Source organism: Stegodyphus dumicola, chromosome 8 (assembly GCF_044657685.1).
Source record: "Stegodyphus dumicola isolate Sdum_Otavi_A_Nest chromosome 8, ASM4465768v1".
NCBI lineage: Eukaryota > Metazoa > Arthropoda > Arachnida > Araneae > Eresidae > Stegodyphus > Stegodyphus dumicola.
Window position 1 is genome coordinate 191,442,924 of NC_140775.1, and position 19,917 is coordinate 191,462,840.

The 19,917-nt window shown below is 37.5% G+C and overlaps 1 protein-coding gene and 1 long non-coding RNA gene across 7 annotated transcripts in view; one reads left to right on the forward strand and one right to left on the reverse strand.

Annotated features, from left to right (window-relative positions):
• Positions 1-19,917, forward strand: part of LOC146996059 (uncharacterized) — a 116,283-nt gene that overhangs the window by 41,022 nt on the left and 55,344 nt on the right. The gene's annotated exons all lie outside the window — the stretch shown is intronic.
• Positions 1-19,917, reverse strand: part of LOC118184693 (dermonecrotic toxin SdSicTox-betaIIB1bxii-like) — a 180,833-nt gene that overhangs the window by 19,563 nt on the left and 141,353 nt on the right. For all 6 annotated transcript variants that reach the window (XM_085822846.1, XM_085822847.1, XM_085822845.1 and 3 more), the window contains exon 2: positions 8,974-9,643. In XM_085822846.1, coding sequence (XP_085678972.1) covers positions 8,974-9,426 — 453 coding nt within the window. In that variant the 5' untranslated portion in view covers positions 9,427-9,643. The remainder of the gene's footprint in view (positions 1-8,973; positions 9,644-19,917) is intronic.

A 19,917-nucleotide genomic window follows, 5' to 3' on the forward strand; every position in this document is an offset into this window, starting at 1 on the left:
TCGATGACAATTTATATCTCCCGCATTTTATTACAATAAGTCGAAAAACGACTATGTAGTTGTTCATGATTGCAATTATTATGGGAAAACAGTATTTTCGCAGAACGTCGACAGCGGTTCTTGCAGTATTGTCGCCCTTAGTTATAATAGCAGAAAGAGATGCTATCTTTGCAAGCACCATAAAGCTTGACCGAATATATGATTAATTTAGAATTAAAAAAAAAAAAAAAATTAGCGTTATATTTGCAAATTTTCACAGGACTAGGTTGGATGGTTTTACCGAACCGTCATTCTCAGCTGCCCAATCTATATGATGTCTGGAGCCAGACGTATGTACACACCAGTTATGAAAAATGCAAAAGACCTTAATGAATTTCCGTCCTGCACACCATGATCTGAAGCAGGATGTGAATATGAATGTGCTATCGCGAAAGTAATCTATAGAGATGAATCCAAGACGGAATGGGACGTTGACAGTAGCTTTTGCTTACCACAGAACATTACGATTCAGTGAAAGTGGACATGAATGCTCGGGTTAAGTGATTCAGGTGGAGCTTAAAGCTCTATACATTGAAATCGCCTATGTATTCAACCATGCGTAAAATATTACAATATCGACGATCTCTTGTGTCCAGGTCGTATAGGGGGCACGCAGCAGAAATCCACCTGAGCAAGCCTTTGGCAGTCTATTGTTTCACATTTCCTCTTCTAAAGCTGCATCTCTACGTTTACTGGTTGTCAGGACATGAAAAATTATGGGAAATGAACTGGACGACGATCTGAAGAAACAGGCAGCTAACGATGCATATGACAAAGAAATACCAACTCCCTTTCTAGTATCATATCTGAGGTAAATTTGAAGGAGAACTTATAAGGTATTTCTCCCACTTATAAGCGTGCCTTCGTGGTGTTAGCACGCTGGGCCGGTATTCCAGAGGTCCGTGGTTCGATTCCCGGCGAAGGCGGTTGCATATTTTTCATCTCTCTGCCTTCCAAAAAATCCTAATGATTCTACAAGTGGCGCACGAACTAAAAAGGTTGTGGATGATGATTCTCCGCACCCAGGATTTGGCGACTAGGTCCCCTAAAACCCTAGTCGCCCTTTAAAAAGGGGAGTATATAAGGTATTTCTCCCACTTCCCTAGCGTGCCTTCGTGGTGTAACGGTAGCACGCTGGGCCGGTATTCCAGAGGTATGTGGTTCGATTCCCGGCGAAGGCGGTTGCATATTTTTCACCTTTTCTGCTTCCAATTAACCTAATGACTCTACAAACTGAGAGAAGGATGGCTTAGCTATACACCAGGTTGCAAGGCATTCTTTTTTCTTTCCCAAGATGGAAAGAGAATTGCTAAGCAGTTGATCATCAAGCACATTTTTCTGAGCATATTCCCTTCCCTACCTACCTGGCCCCATCGGCAATCGAGTGATTAAGTCCACCGAATACTGGGAGTTTGACAGAGGTTCGATCTCAGGCAAACGGACTGACTGCATGGTTGGTTTTCGTGGTTCCATGTGTAAAATGAATGGAAACAAGATTCTCTTAGAAATCTTCCATGAACGCATCCCTTAACTTAGGCGAATAGTTTTCGTGTACTTTACCACACTGTTACGAATTTTGTACATAGATGGATGATTTTAGTTCAATTACATGTGAAATTGTTGTATTTTCCAATATAATGTAACATGAAAATCTGGAGAGATGATGCTATGCCGAAAACGTAAGAATACAGGGGTAAGCCTGTAGAGTCATTAGGTCAATTAAAAGCAGAAAAGATGAAAAATATACAACCGCCTTCGTCGGTAATCGAACCACGAACCTCTGGAATACCGGCCCAGTGTGCAGAACCACTACACCACGAAGGCACGCTAGGGAAGCGGGAGAAATACCTTATATACTCTCCTTTTTAAAGGGCGACTAGGGTTTTAGGGGACCTAGTCGCCAAATCCTGGAATGGGTGCGGGGAATCATCATCCACAACCCTTTTAGTTCGGGCGTCACTTGTAGAGTCATTAGATCAATTGGAAGCAAAAAAGATGAAAAATATGCAACCGCCTTCGCCGGGAATCGAACCACGGACCTCTGGATTACCGGCCCAGTGTGCAGAACCACTACACCACGAAGGCACGCTAGGGAAGTGGGAGAAATACTTTATAAGCCTATTTAGCATTGAGCAAATGACTATCTCGCTAATTTAGCGAGAAATCGCCAAAGTCGCCAAACTTAGAGACCATTTGGCGACATTTTATGAGATTCCTGTATCGCCGTAAGAGGTATAGTCCTCGAAGAACTATGCATGCGAACCAATGTTCTGTATGACTGAAACCTATGTCCGACCCTCATATGCCTTCCAATAACTTTGAGTAGTACTAGACATTTCTCGGTGGCCAGGTGAAAACTATATAAAACCAGAGAGATGATTTGCTGTAAGTTGTTAGCTGCTTAGTTCAGGGTAAGCTCGGAGTATTGAGATATCTCTGTGTGATCTTCCTCTTTAGAAGCGCTTTTCATTTCGTTGTGTTTATCGCTCTTTGTAGTCTGAAGTGTAACTACTGATTGTATATTTTTATGGAAAGTTTCCGGATTTGTTTCTTTTGCTAAAATAAATTTTATCAACCTATTATCGGGTTTGTGTGCATTCAGTCTTCTATTACGAACCCCTACGCACGCACACAATATTTAAATAACCTGCTCTTAGCTACCTGCTTCGCTTGAAACGGAATGATATGGACTTCTGTGCATACTACACGGAGGGAACCCTTGAAAACCTGAAAATGCTATTCTGAAAGACCGCTTTCCAGAAACTGAGCAACATGGGCTGCTAATTTCAGCAAAACAGTGCTACACGTCTTAAGATTGGCTCAATCATGTCATACTCTGTTATTACTCACTTAGCCATATCAAGCTGCATGCATCTTCCCCAACCAATTAGTTCTAGCGCTATAGCGCTATTATTCATCATAACTAAACGTGAACATATTTCCATTTTTGTGCATATAATGTATTTCCTTCTATACCATGGATATAATTCTTTAATGTACTTTTCTGTTATGAATTCCTATTTTGTGCGAAACATCCGTACAGACATTAGATTATTTCAAAGCAGAAGACATGACAAGTGAGCAATGCCCTCGCCGGGACTCGAGCCTGGACCTCTCGAATACGCGCCGAGTGTGTCGACCATTACACCACGAAGGCATGCTAGAAGGCGGCGGGAGAAATACCTTATATACTTCTTGGTTATAAATAAAACTCCTTATATACTCTTGTTTGGTTGGTTGGGTAGGGCTGCGCCCACTACTAATACTGATACCTTATATACTCCCCCTTTTAAAGGGCGACAGGGGATTAGGGAACCCAGTCGCCAAATCCTGGTGGTGAAGAATTATCATCCACCACTTTTTCTAGTTCGGGCTCCACCGTTATTTTTTTAGACATTAGGTTAATTCGAAGCAGGAGACATGAAAAATAAGTAATACCTTCGCCGGGACTCGAACCTGGACCTTTCGAATACACGCCGAGTGTGCTAACCGTTAAACCCCGAAGGTATGCCAGAAGGCCGCAGAAATACCTTATATATCATTTTCGTAACATTATTTTATATCTGTTTTGATTATGTTTTTATGTCTGCTTTCATACATTTTGATTATTATGTTCTCCTACATACATACTGGAACTACTCTGAACACCTGCTCTGTTACTATGTTCATACCATGTCTGTTTTGATTTCCTCTTTTTCTGTTAAGGTGCTGTATGCGAAGTCTTCTAGAGTATTCTGTGTAGAGAATTCTCTGTGTATTTTGTAACAGTTATTTTAATTTCAAAGCCTTGCCTGTCAATTCTTGTTTTCACTTACAGCTCCCTACCAGAATGTGTTTTTAGAATCGCGTTTAATGCAAATGAATTAGAAGACGTATTTAAGGAAGGTTCAACTTACTTCTTAAGACAGAGCTAGGAATGCTTAGTATCGCGTGTTTGCCTTCAGGCTAAATCTCTCTTGGAACTGTTACGTTCGGCCGAATTATTACTTGCCTTATGATATTCGCCGGCAAGTTTAATTTAGAGGGCCAACTGCGTTATATACACTGGTGTGCAAAAATTAAGGACGAAGTCGAAAAATTAGCATATCAGCTGAACGAAAAGGCAGAGGGGACAGAAAGACCAATCAGGAGATTAAGTAAGGTGATGTACGGTAGCACATGCGCAGATATGCAGGTAGACGTAATGGGGGAGTGTCTGAGTAGTATAAAGCATGTTGTCGGTGTAAGATCAGTATTTCTGGCAAAGAGATTGCACGCCGTATAGCAGTTCAAATCACACCGAGTTGCTGCCTCAGCGAGAAATGGCGAATAATCCATCTGTTAGACGACATCTGGATGCTTTTACCCGAGGTCGAATCATTGGGAAGTTGGAGGAAGGCCGCAGTGTGACAAGTGTGGCTGCAGAGTTCGGAATTGCTCACAGCATCGTTTCACGACTTTGGAGACAATTTCAAACTACAGGAACAGCTATCCGGGGGTTTAGTAGTGGTCGTCCACGAGGAACCACACCCGCAGATGACCGGTATATTGCCTTACAGGCCAGAAGAAACGGGCGGCAGACAGCGGGAGAAATCGCCGACACAGGCGACTGGACGACCGATATCGCGTTTTACCGTGGCCAGAAGACTGCACGGAGGTGGTCTGTTTGCACGACGCCCTGTACGGTGTGTACCTCTAACGCCTGCCCATCGAAGAAGGCGTTCTCTGTGGTGCCGGGAACACCGGAATTGGAGAGACAATGAATGGGGACGAGTACTCTTTACAGATGAGAGCAGATTCAGTCTGAGTAGCGATTCTCATCGCATACTCGTCTGGAGAGAGCGGGGAAGCCACAATCATCCCTCGAACATCATTGAAAGGGACAGGTATGGAGGTGGCGGTGTTCTCGTTTGGGGAGGCATCATGCTTGGTAGTCGTACAGACCTTCACATCTTCGACGCAGGTTCAGTCAACGGAACCTGTTATTGTAACGAGATTCTTCTTCCATATGTGCGTCTTTTTAGAGGCGCTATGGGTCTGCAGTTCCTTTTCATGGACGACAATGCACCATGTCATCGCGCAGTAGCTGCCGAACAGCTCTTAGAGAGTGAGAATATTGAACGTATGGATTGGCCGGAACGATATCCGGATCTCAATCCCATCGATCATGTATGGGATTTTCTAGGCAGACGCTTAGCAGCTCGTACCTTACCACCAGTAACGATTCTGGAGCTTCGATTGGCGCTGCAAGACGAATGGGCAGCAATTGCCTCAACAACTCATTGACACCCTCATTCTCAGCATGGGCAGACGCTGTGAAACCTGCCTAGCAGTCAGGGGAGATCATATCCCTTATTAAAGACCGGATGTTTCTTGCTGGACACCCATCACAGGGATGTTTCGGCCTTCAGTCGCATTGCGCTCCATGCTACTTTTTCAATAAAGCTTCTTTTTATCCCTCTGATTTCTTTTTTAGTAAGTGTTACTTACATTACTCATGTCCTTACGTATTGAGGATCTTACGGTATTAAATGTGTTGATTTGGAAAGCTTTTGTACAAAGTTATATTGAAAAAACCGTCTCGTCCTTAATTTTTGCACACCAGTGTACTTGTGTTTAGCTTCGGCTAAGTCTCATTTTGTTAGTTATAGATTAGTTTCTTATTCTGAATTCAAGCTCGAGGGGAGGCTTTGTTGTAAGCCCGAGAAAGGGGCCTGACTTTTCATCTTTTTTTTGAGTGAAATAAAGGGTATTTTAATCCTTCTTGAGTCTATATCTTCAGTTATTTGAACTCAGCGATAAAACACTACACAGTTCACGGAGTTCCTTAGCGTTCCATATTAAGCAAAATGAGTGAAGAGCTGTACAGTCTCGTGCTCTTATTATACGAACCTGTTGACATACATGTATTGGCAAATGCATTACACACATTTGCTGTCTTAGTGCATCATAATTCACAGGAAATATCAGACAAATTGGTATCAAATCTCTGTGTATCTGTTCGATGTAGGGCTACTTGGCTACTCGGATGCAGGTAGTGTGAATGTTGAAAGAGCTATATTTTAATATGTTACGGTCCATCCTGACTTGGACTGCCTTTCGGAAATGAAACAGAGTTTTAAAGAAGCTTTGAGGATGGGGGGGCAGATATAAAGTGTGGAAAACTCAAACTAGGGGTAGTGATTCATGATATGGGAACCAGACTAAATCTTTAAAGAAATGCTGTTTGTGGTGTCCGTAAGTTTTAACTCAACTTCAGCGTTCAATAAGAATGTCTGCTATGTTTATATATATTATAAACTGTTTTGGATGTAGTATCCTCCTGGTGGTCATAAATATAAATAAACAATTTAATAATAAAATTCTTTAAAAAAGAAATTCATAATGTTATTTGTTTCTTGCACATGACTATCGTTCTATAGTTTACTAAATCTCTTATGTAACTTTGAACATTTATACACGAATAAACATTTTGAGTTATGTTTAAACCCTCGTATGTGAGCATGGGCTGTAAAATTAGGCTGAACAACGATGGAAAACGCTACATCATCAAAAATTGTACTGTAAAAGGTATATTTTAATTTTATAACAATTATTTTTAGAAGTCAAACAACAAAAATCAGCGTTATATTTTCAAAATTTTCACAAGACTAGTTTCGATGGTTTTACCGAACCATCAGCCTCAGCTGCAAAAGCACAAATGAACGACATAAGATATAATGATTAGATAAGATAAGAAAGCCTGGACAGGAGATAAGCCGCTGGCGCCATCTGTTGATGAAACCAGAACTAAAACATAATTTCGTTAAAGGCTGAAGGCAAAGATGGATTGGAATTAGGGTCGTTAACCAGAATAGAAAGATTTTTTTTGAATGTGAAATGCCTGTAGAAAATCCAGTTCACCAATGGAAGATGTTTTTTGAATAATTTAGCAGCAGAAAAATTGAAAGTGTGATTTTCGGACCAACAATGTTGGGCAAAAGAAGATTCTCCCATCAATAAAATTCCGAGTTCCATACTCAAGGACCCCATTCTGGATATGAAATCCTAGTGTAGTTACAGGATTCCTTGCCAGTGTGGCTTAATTTATATTGGCCAAACTAAGAGAGCCTTAAAATTTCGCGTCAAGGAACACGAGGCATATGTTAGAAATAAGGAAACACAGAAGTCTTCTGTTGCCCTACATTGTTGGTCCGAAAATCACACTTTCAATTTTTCTGCTGCCGAAATTATTGAAAAAACATCTTCCATTGGAGAACTGGATTTTCTAGAGGCATTTCACATTCAAAAAAATCTTTCTGTTATAGTTAACGATCCTAATTCCAATCCATCTTTGCCTTCGGCCTTTAAAGATATTATGTTTTAGTTCTGGTTTTATCAACAGATGGCGCCACTAGTTTATTTTCTGTCCAGGCTTTCTTATCTTATCTGATCATTTTATCCTATCTCGTTCATTTGCGGTTTTGCAGCTGATGATGGTGGTTCGGTAAAACCATGGAAACTAGTCCTGCGAAAATTTGAAAATATAACGCTGATTTTTGTTGTTTGACTTCTAAATTAATAAAGAGTTATTAATCTTGAATAGCGCGCGTTTGAGTTCGGCCGTATATTACCGTATATTAGTTTAAATTAGGTGCCAACTACGCTAGATCTGTGTTAGCTTCGGCTTAGTTATTTTTTTTTTTTTTTGAGTTCAAGGCCTAGTGGAACCTTTGAGTAAGTCCTAGAAAAGGGGCCAACTGTTCATTTTATTTTGAGTGAATTAAAGGGCAGTTAACCCTTCTTGAGTCTACGACTTTTGTTAATTGAACTTAGCGATAAGTTGCTTAATATCACACGAGGTTCCTCGACATTTATTTTAGCAGAAAAAAGTGAGGAACTTTACAATACAATTTAACAACTCTTCTCGTTTTGGAGATTAATTTGAAGCTTGCCAGCGTTTTCATAATTCCGAATTATTGACATGGATTTGACTAAACGAGAAATATATCATGCTGTTAAACTATTTTATAAAATCTTATAACTATCTAATTTTATAACAGAACGCATTAGAAAGCAGATACAGTAAGACCCCGCTTAACGCGGGGGGTACGTTCCATCGAAGTAGAGCGTAATGCGAAACAGCGCTAAGCGAGGCTATCTTAACATGTAAATAATGGGGTTAGGTGAAGACGGATAAAAAATGGTTAGGCATTAAATTTAATAATGTTTTTTTAATAAAAATAAAATCAAACATTTATTTCTTACAAAAATAAAAACAATATAAACGCATATACTTTTAAAAACAAATAAAATTCTCAGTCAGATCATTCAGTCTATTCTGGGTTTCCAATTTTCTGCCTTTTTATGAAGAAGGCATTATGATAGATTGGTTTAAGGGCATATTGCGTTCAATTTCGTCGTCAATCCATATAGTCGTTTTTCCATTTCCTCTATAATGTTATTTCTAGAACGGGTAATTCTAGTTGCAGAGCTTGACGTAGTTGCAGTTGCCGATGACAGTATTTTTTCTTTATTCTTAAGAATTGTCCTTATTGTTGAAGTTGCCAAAATCAATGCAGCGCTAATTTGAGATTGACGTTCACCAGAATCTAATCTTCTAATCACTTGCATTTGAGTTTCCAGTGAAATGCTTTATCTGGTTGCTTTCTTTTCTTGTTTTTTATTATCACCCATGATAAAAACTAAAGATCATAATATTTGTCACTGGATTAATCGTTATAGTATTATACAAATTTAAACTTACAATAATGTCAACAAATGTTTCAAATGATAAAAATGCGTCCACCAAGCAAGAAACACAACTACACTGTTTCGGATATGTTATTTGGAAACCTAACGCTGCGCACAATTTCGGAGAATCCCCGGGTTGAAATAAAAGAGCGCTAAACGAAACAGCGTTAAGCGGGGTCTTACTGTATCAATATTAGAGGTAAATATATAGAATAAACTTACTTCTTGCCTTCTTCTTCTGTCTGGAGTCCAAAGATAATCCAATATATGTCTGGCTAAGTCTCGACCCGATATTCTTTTATTACCGGAACCACTGAGTTTCAGATCGAAGAACTGCATTACCATTTTATTAAAATAGCTATTCGGTTCTGACGGGTCCGTTATTTTGCGGACATACTTTAAGTAATCAGGCAGCTTAGCACTCCTTGTACAAGTTCTGAAGCAGTCGCACGGAAAACCATGGTACACTTCCCTAACAGACCCGTTGGGATGAAACTGAATATCCGCCTCTATGACATTAGCACCTAAATCAAGATAGTGTTTGATTTGTCCAATACTATTCACCATGTGTCCTATAATATAAAATGGCCGTCTTTCGGCGCACAAGCATTGACTTGCAAAAATGGCTGTCAAGATATAAAGCGTACTATACATGATATGCGTCTGCTTAGACATGACTACGTAATTGGAATGGAGTACTTAAATATGACTTAGTCTAAAGAAGTTTTAGTTATTTAAATGTCTTTGGTGAACTCTAAATCACAGTAATGACTGGCTATTAAAACCTGCATTTCTGCAGATGTGAAATTTATTTTGATATGTATTCTACATCTAGTAAATATTTGATTTTCCTTCTTCATATATCAGCTTTCGTGACGAATATCGGTTCTACCTGAAACAAAACAAGAAAAAAAAGTGTGAGAAACACCTAATACAATTTAAAACATTACATTATATTCTGGCATTTTAATGAGAATGAAAAATGTACGATATGAAAAACAATATTCATATAAGACAATGAAAAGAATGAGCTCAGAAAAGGAAAGAAATTGACTCATAGCAAGAATACTATACATAAAGTGATAGAAGTTCAAGTAAAAAAGAATAATAATAACTTGTATAAGAAACAGAAATTCAAGATCTCGCAATGAGAACCAAAATGAATATGATTTTAAAGCTGATGTCGAAAGATAATCTTTCATTACAAACTTCCTCAATTCATTACAAACTCACATTCATTACATCTAATAACAGCAAAATAGTTATTGAACTATATACACATAAGGGCCAAACAAGAAATTAAGTTTAAGTTTCGATCAAACCTTTAGAAAATATTTCGAAGCTAAAAGTACTTGTTCTCCTCATGAAATTTATTTTAGGTTCTATTCTTCAAATTTATTCCCATTATCAGAATTATTATTCTTGTCTCATCAGAGGTTCCAGATTTCAGAAAATTTTATTTAAAGGGACTCATACACCTTAAAACCCCCAAGATCTTCAATTATGTAACTGTTGCAAGAATTGGGATAAATTATTTATTTTAAAAGCAATTACTTCCAACTTTGTACAGCTAATTACATAATATAGCTGCTCTTTGAAATAGTAATGAGAAAATTTGTGTTGCCACAAATATTTTTATAATTTAAAACGCTTTGTGACACAATTTTTCGTCATGTTTCCACCTTGCGCGCACAGTTTAAAACATTCTGTTGCATAATTTAATATATAGCTTTTGTAACATCTGGAAATTACGATGAACCAAAAATTCTAAGAAATTCATGTTAAATTTTTATTTTATTTGGAGTTGAGTTTATAAAATGTATTTTATTAAAAACATTTGTAATGTTTTTGTAAATATAAAAATATTCATCAGATTTTGGGTTCAGTTAGAAAATATTGCCCATATAAAGAATTCCATCAAATTTCAAGTATGTACCAATGGCCATTTTTTAAATATCATGCGCGCGAGGTGAAAACGTGGCGAAAACTTTTGTCACAAACCGGATTAAATTACAAAAATTTTTGTGGCAACACAGACTTTCTGGTTATTAGTTCTTAAAGCAGCTATATTACGTAGTCAGCTGTAAAAAGTTGGAAGTAATTGCTTTTAAAATAAATAAAATATCCCAATTCTTGCAACATTCACATATTCGAATATCATGAAGGGTTTAAGGTGTGAGCCCCCTTAAAGATTTTCCCGGTAAAAGTGTGATTTTAATCTGTAGGGTTCTGTTATGTTAATAAACCACTTATTTTATGTTTTGGATCTTTACTGTCACTTCTTTCTTCCGTTTTCCCACCAGAATACCAATTAGTTCTCGTGTATTTAAGGTAAGGTTTTTAGACTTTAAAATAGAGCGTGTTCTGCGTCTCGAAGCCACGTTATTAGATTAATAGACAAGATTTGGAGTCTTTGGCCTTGCATTAAAATAGCACAGGGTTTCTTAAACTTTTTTCAGCCATTTTAGCCATTTTAAACCCTATTTTATCACTGAGATTTTTTTGCGATCCCCCAGGACCCCATAATATTTACAAAATTTTGTGGGACTCCCATAAGTATTGCGCAAATCCGACGCACGCGTGAGTGAAACTGTCAATTTTTTTACTTGTACTGTAATATATTATTGCAGTTTTAGGTCATTCACTTTAATTTCTAATTTTAAAACATAGAACAACGTGAAAATTTTAAATAAGTAACAGACGAAATGACAGCATCACGTGCAAAGCAAGGAAATTGAACGTTTATATTATAAAAAAAAATCTGATGTGTACACCACATGACTTCCTTATACGGAGTATTAAATTATACGCATTTTTTCTTGCATTTCATTTAAAATTTTTGTATTGAATTAAATCTACTTCGAAATTTATTCTACCACAATAGAATAAATGCATTCACTCTAGTATTTGTTTACCATAGCGACACTCTGGCGCTAGATTTACTTAACAGCATTACATTTCGTTCATATTATAACTCATAATGCACAAAATTTATATCATTTAAAGAATAGAATTATCTAATCGTTGCCACATGTTCTATTCAAAAACTATAATAAAGCTAGAATGACGTATAAAAGAAATTAAGAAAACAAAACAAAAAAGAAACAGTTTTTCACAGACGATTGAGTATTTCTCATTCAGATAATTCAGTGCTCACTTCGCGAGAAGGCAAAAATACATAAAAACTCAAAATATCTATATTGAAAATTACGAAGTAAATCTTAAACACATATTTCCTCGAAAAAATTCGAGAAAGGATTAAGCATGATTTAATTCGCAATAATAAAGGAAGGCGTTATCTTTTTTGTTGCGAAGCTAAGTTTCTTTAGATTGGCAACAAATCCACTATCCTGCTGTTTCAAATGTAAACAAGAAATGGCCGCCATAAAAAAAAAATTAATAAGCTTAGCGGTACTTAAACAACTTTAAAATTGTTGATAATTCTAAAACTATTGCAGACAGATTTACTAAAGGCATAAAAACCTTAACCGGAAGATAAGAACAACACAATTCAATCATTTTTAAAGCAAAAAATGTACAATTTACAAACATATAAGAGTAAAGAAACTGAGATCATTGAGCCGGGTTATAGAGTGGATATATATATAAATATATTTATATACGTTTGGTGCGGCCGATCGAAAGCAAAATACGAGGTGCACATCTACATGTTATAGCAGTCCTATATACAAAATTTCAACGTTCTGAGGCTACTCATTTTTGAGTTATGCGAGATACGTACGTACATACGTTCGTACAGACGCCACGAAAAATTCCCTTCAGAATTCATTTTAAAGCAGTTTTTTTTTTTTTTTTTTGGAGGAAAAGAGTCTTTTATTCTCTCCTTACGTACAGTTATCACGCAAAAACATCGTTAAATTGCATTCGATAGCGGTCAAAATGGATATTTTCGTTGAAATATGCTGCCTGAAACTTTTCGCGATTACAATACTTCCTTTTTACTTCGTACAAGGAAGTAAAAAATGCGTCGAAACGTTTTCGCTTTTTTTTTTCTTTGTCTGTATTGGCTTATCTTTATCTATTTTCAGTTACATTGTGTAAAAATATTTGGTAATTGTAAAATTATTATAATAAGTTAGAGAAATATCAAAACTGCTAAAATTTTTGGCGACCCCCTGCTGCAGGTCCAAAGACCTCTTTGGGTGTCGCGACCCACAGTTTAAGAAACCCTGCAATAGCCGATAGTTTAATATCCACGCCGGTTAATTTTTGAGCCAGTTTCGCATTAATTGATATGGATAGCATTTGTCTACTAGTTCATTTAAATTAAATTTTACATTTGACTTGCTGTTAATTTTAATTATCTCGCCACAAGTGATTGGCTGTGTTGTGAGCACCAAGCGCACCTTCTGTTCTTCTTTAGTTTTAAATAAAGGGTCTTTCAACCTTTATTCAACCCTTCACAACCTTTCAACCCTTCTCAACTTTCAGATATTGCTTTAGTGTTATCGAGGATTCGTTGCCAGTCTGTCTGAAGTTTTACACTTTACATCACAAAGAAAATTAACCATTCTTAGTTAGTTTATTTGCGTTGATTCCACTGGAATTTTTGCATGCAATAATCATTTTTACTTCCTTTTCGAAGTAAAGGAACCGCTATCCGGGTTGGGCCACTGGAAATCTTTGCTTGTTTAATAGAACCCATTACAACATTACTACAACTGCTACTAATAATAATAGTAATAGTAATAATAAATTTAAAATGCTGAAGAAGAACTGGGAAGCTACTTTTTTAATTCACTCATGCATCATAGATATAAAGCAATAAAACACTATTTATTTAAATTACAGTCTAATACTGAAATGCGTAAAATCATGGACATATTTCGACTTGCATCATCAACATTTGAATGCTGTTCTCTGTTTAACGCAATAGGGCCCACCAGCGGCCGAGCGGTAAAGTCGCTGAACACTGGTAGTTCGGTCCGAGGTTCGAATCCCGCGAACGGGCAGGCTGCATGGGCGTTTTCGTGGTTTTCCCCATGTGTAACGTGTATACGAGCCAGTTCCCCTTAGAAAGTCCTCCACGAAGGCATCCCTCTCCTTAGGCAGAGAGCCCTCGAGGCTTTGCCATAATCCCACACACACTGTTTAACGTAATAAGTTTACAATGATATTAAAGTACACGTAAGTGTTAAATAGGAATAAAAGATTGAAAAATATGTGGTAAGCATCTCTGCAAAATATACCAGTAATTTTGCTGTTAACTCTGCAATAACGAAATTTTTTCTTATGTTACAAAGAAATTGCTCTTCGATCATTGAAAATTCTCGTACATTCTATTAAATTTAAGTATTTTATTTCTACACTCAACTATTTTTCTGGGAGGAGAGGAAAACCCTTTTAAAAGGCGCACATTGCTTAACATACAGGGTGACCTAAAAGCCCGATAACATTTGAAAATTCAATAATTCACTGAATAGTGTAGTTATAGAGGTAAAAAATAACACACATGCTTGAAATATCAATGGGATTTTATTGAAAGAAAAAAAGAAGCGTTTAAAACGGCCAACATGTGGCGCATCATACGCTGGTTATCATAAATTGAGGAAAAATCACAAAAATAGCGATAACTCCCTCAATTAGCCAAACCGTGTAAAATTTGAATATGTTGCCAAGTAAAAGTAGCTGAATAAAACTGCAATATTCAAATTAATGGCGCTGCACTCGGAATACGTCATCTGCGAGGAGAATAAAAGTCCACGTTTGAGAGCAAGCCCACATATTTGACTGTGACTGTGACAGTGACATCAGAAATCTGAGATAGCCAATTCGTAACAATGACTTCCAGGCATCATTTGCTTGCACAACTGCGATGGAGAGCCATTGGGTGACTAGAGGCAGGACAAAGTCAAACAGAAGGGGCCAGATGGCTAAATGTGAGTCCTTCTGTGGTTCATAGACATTGGAGGCAATTTCAAACCACAGATTCGGCGTCTAGGAGGTTCAGCCAAGGACGGCCAACTGCTACGACGAGCGCCGATGACCGATATTTGAAATTATGTGCACGCAGGAATAGAACCGCTACTCCGACTCTTCTTAGATCCTCCCTTGCTGCAACCACCGGAAGGTTCGTGTCAACGTCAACTGTGCGTAGAAGGCTTCACGAAGGTGGTTTGTATGTGAGACGACGAGCCATTTGCGCTCCGCTCACGTCACGCCATAGGAGGGACCATTTGCAGTAAGCACGACAACATGTCCACTGGACGCCTGATCAGTCGAGGGCTGTTCTCTTTACGGATGAGCCCAGGTTTAGTCTAGAAAGCGATAGTAGGCGTTATTTGATATGGAGAGAACCTGGAACCCCTTATCATCTGTCAAACAACCGTTAAAAGAGACGCATACGGAAGAGGCAGTGTCTGTGTTTGGGGTGGCATCTCTTTGGGTGGACGCACAGACCTCCATGTCTTTCCAATGGAAACCGTGAATGCTCCGGTTTATAGAGATGACATCCTTGATGATTATGTGCGCCCATGTGCCGGGGCAATAGGTGATGCTTTCCTGTTACAGGACGATAACGCAAGACCACACAGGGCTGGCATCGTAGATGATTACATTCAACAGGAAACAATTATGCGCATGGAGTGGCCAGCTCGATCCCCGGACTTGAATCCTATCGAGCACGTTTGGGATGCTTTAGAGAGACGTCTAGCTGCTCTCAATTTGCCCCCTCAGACCCTTGCCGCGCTTGAAACTGCTTTGCAAGAGCAATGGCTCTCGCTTCCTATGGAACTGATAGACCGCATAATTGAAAGCATCACCCATCGCTATATGTGCTGTATTGCTTCTAGAGGCGACCATATTCCATATTGAAGGTACTTTTCCTATAGGAAACCTTCGATTTGTTCATTTTATACACGTGCTAATTTCTATACTACCATAATTGTCTGGTAATTTATTTTTATGTTATTTGATACCTAACTATGTGTTGTATATTGTGGGTAAGTTTCATAAAATTCTGCTTGTAACTTTTTCAGTAATCGTGATTTTTGTGATTTTTCCTTAATTTATGATAACCAGTGTATGATAACAAAGCAAATAATTAGCATAACAATTGATTTTTTAGCTAAGAATGTGTTTTGTACAAAAATGCTCAACATGCTGGCCATCATTCATCAATAATGCCTGTAGTCAAGTGACAATGTTGTCAACAGTACAGCGTATCTGTAGGCATGGTGAGAAATTGCAGTCGGATGTTGTCTTTTAACATCCCTAATGAGGTCGGACGTTCGCGATAGACTTTCTATTTCAAGTAACCACACGGATTAAGATCTGGGAACCTGAGAGGCCAAGCATGACGGAAGTAGTGGCTCAGCACGCCATCCTCACCAAACGATATATGCATGAGAGCTTTCACACGCGTAGCAATATGGCGTGGAGCGTACTGCATAAAAGTCATACTTTATGCAAGGTGTTTATCAGCCAGACTAGGGATGATGAGATGGTTACAGCCGAAAACATCGCGGACGAAAACTTCGCGAGGAAAACAACGCAAGGCAAAAACGTCGTGCTACAAAACATCGTGGGAGTAAACATCGCAAAGAGAAAACATCGCAGTTCTAAAACATCGCGGTACGAAACATCGTCGTCGAAAATAAAGCGGTTCAAAAACTTCACAGTTTAAAAACATCGTCGTCGAAAATATCGTGGTAAAAAATAAAATATCTACAAATCATCGCATGACGATAACATCGCAGACATGCTTCTTTCAGGCTTTAATAACTGTAAATGGATATTCCCATATTGATTTGTGATCGCAAGAAGGAAAGAAGGATAATTTTTACTTTAATACTTTTTATTAACTAATAATTTTTTGCTGAGAAAATAAGAATGAAACTTAAGCATAGAAAATTAATGCAACTTATAGCACTCAATAGAATTTTAAACCGACATAGTTAACTAACAAAGGTCATTAATAAATCATTTTTATAAAGTTTTTACTGGTAAGTTTTCATGAAAAGTATAATGTATAATTTGCATTTAATTTTTTATGCTTAAGTTTCCTTCTTACTTTTTCAGCAAAAATTTATTAGTTAATAAAAAATGTGAAAGTAAAAATTATCCTTCTTTACATACTGCGCTCACAAATCATTATGGGAATATCCATTTACAATTATTAAAACCTGAAAAAAGCATGTTTGCGAAGTTATCGTCATGCGATGATTTGTAGATACTTTATTTTTTACCACGATATTTTCGACGACGATGTTTTAAAACTGCGAAGTTTTTGAACCGCTTTATTTTCGACGATGATGTTTTGTACCGCGATGTTTTAGAACTGCGATGTTTTCTCTTTGCGATGTTTTCCCCCACGATGTTTTGTAGCACGACGTTTTTGCCTTGCGTTGTTTTCTCCGCGATGTTTTCCCCCACGATGTTTTGTAGCACGACGTTTTTGCCTTCCGTTGTTTTCTCCGCGACGTTTTCGTCCGCGATGTTTTTGCCGCGATGTTATCGGCGGACACCGATGAGATTCTATAACATATCAACCTACCTTGCATCCGTCACATTGACGGTCTGAATAGCAGAACCACGCATTTCCCCCGAAAAAGAAAAGGGTCGGATCACGATTGATGCAATAAATCCACATCACACCGTGACCAAAACCCGGAGGCGAGGATAAAAATGTGGCAAGTCATGAAGGGATTGATTCCCTCTCTCACTACAGCTCATTTTATATAGGATTCTCAATGCGGCATAACTGACGTTTTGCTGCCCAAACGCCATATGTTAATTTTTTTTTTTTTTTTTTTGCTTTCAATAAAATTCCATGTCATTTTCAAGCAAGTGTGTTAATTTTTACCTCTCTGCTTACAGTATTCCGTGAATTATTGACTTTTCAAATGTTAACAGACTTTTGGGTTGCCCTTTATTTTGAAATTTGGTTTTCAGCATGTGATAACGAAAGTTTTTTTTACAAAAATTACCTAAATATTGCTTAGAAATGAGACGCGACGCAAATTACGCTTTTTACTAAGTTATTGATATCTAAACTAGATTTAAAGAGTTTCATTTATATGTGCATGTGAAAAACACTGCAAATTTGTTTTATAGTTCATATTAAGTAGCAGACGTGATTCTTAAATGAAGGCTTTAAACTTGTAAAGAAGCGTAATAATAAATATTAAATTAACGACTTAAGGTTTATAGAATAAAAGCATAACAGTCGTTCTTCTTCCTTGTTCGATTTAGGCAACTTTGAGTAGTTATATCGAATCATTTTGTTGCATACTGAATTGAGCGTGACGTAGGTCTACCCCTGCCCCTAAAAAACACAAATTCTTTCAAAATAATCACTCTGATAACCGAATGAGGCAAGACTAAATCAAAATTTTTGTTTCAAGTATGCCACGCTTGTTCTTTGCAAGCTCTAAATGAATAGTGTTATTTAAATAATCAGAGTTTATGAAACTACATTGCTTGCCTTCTTTATTTTTAATGTCTGATATGCATATGAAAAGGACGGAATGCATTTAACTTACTATTTACTTCAGTTTTAAGATGTCTAATTTTCATTTCTGTCCGTCAGATTTATTAATATCCTCAAGCTCTGAAAACATGAAATATTCAGAATTAACCTTTAGATTATGCCTTTTATGACCATAAAACACGTAACTAGCCCAAAGAGGGAATTTGCCCGCATGGGCTATGAATTTCGTTAATTTTTGCGTTCGTTTACTATAAGCACTTATAAGGTATTTCTCCCACTTCCCTAGCGTGCCTTCGTGGTGCAGCGGTTCTGCACGCTTGGCCGGTATTCCAGAGATCCGTGGTTCGATTCCCGGCGAAGGCAGTTACTAATTTTTCATCTCTCTGGCTTCCAAAAAATCCTAATGTCTCTACAGTGGCGCCAGAACTAAAAGGGTTGTGGATGATGATTCCGTGGTTCGATTCCCGGCAAAGGCGGTTACTGATTTTTCATCTCTACGGCTTTTCCAATTAACCTAATGACTCCACAAGTGGCGTCCGAACTAAAAGGGTTGTGGATGATGATTCTCCGCACCCAGGATTTGGCGACTAGGTCCCCTAAAACCCTAGTCGCCCTTTAAAAAGGGGAGTATATAAGGTATTTCTCCCACTTCCCTGGCGTGCCTTCGTGCTGTAACGGTAGCACGCTGGGCCGGTATTCCAGAGGTCCGTGCTTCGATTCCCGGCGAAGGCGGTTGCATATTTTTCATCTTTCCGGCTTTCGAAAAAATCCTAATGTCTCTACACACTTTTCAAATTGTTGCTATCAAATATTAAAGCCCTGCATTATATTTAATGAAATAATGAAGAATCTGAATATATATATGTATCTCTGTAAAAATATATAAAAATAATAAAATAATAAAAATATATGTTTCTCTGTATTTCTCGCACTGTAAAAAAGGAACGGTACCCTAGAGACATCGAATTTTGAATAACGTAGTCCTCCACTCGAATATCGGCATCTGAAAGCCCTAATTTGGAATTTGTTTTATTATCGATTTCATATTTTGTAAAACTTAACGAATTTTTGATTAATAAACTCGACGTTTTCAAAGAAAGCCATGGCAACACCGCACGAAAAAATAAAAAAAAAAGTTTTTTTATCTCCAGCGCGCGAGACTGTGTATTGGAAATTCTAAAGACATGCTCTTTTAAAATTATTTTGCAATATTGCTGTTGAATTGAATTTTATGGTTTAAGTGCGAAGAACATCATATTTAACAAATAAAGGTAACAGACAAAACGTCAAAAAAATGCCCTTTTGGGCGTAATATAAAATCTGAAAGTTTTCAGATTTTTGGACTTTTTGTTATGCACTTTATTACAGCACAAAGGACATTTATGAAGCATGTATTCAAATGCTACTTGTTGCTTTTCGTATAAAAGCTTGATTAATGACAGGGATCTGTATACTTAGATCAATACCATGCAAATCTGAAGTTTACTTCCTGTTTGAATAATAATATACTAGCATAGATGCATTATGTTATATATATGTTACGGACAATGTATGAAACGCCGGCATTCTATAGAATACTTAGTTTATAGAATGCCTGGGGTTCTTAGGCAAAGTATGAAATATGAGAATTATTGTATACTTTAATTAGGCAAATTATATAATATCTAGCCATTCTATAGAATAATCATAGTAATTTAATTTATTTAATAATTCTA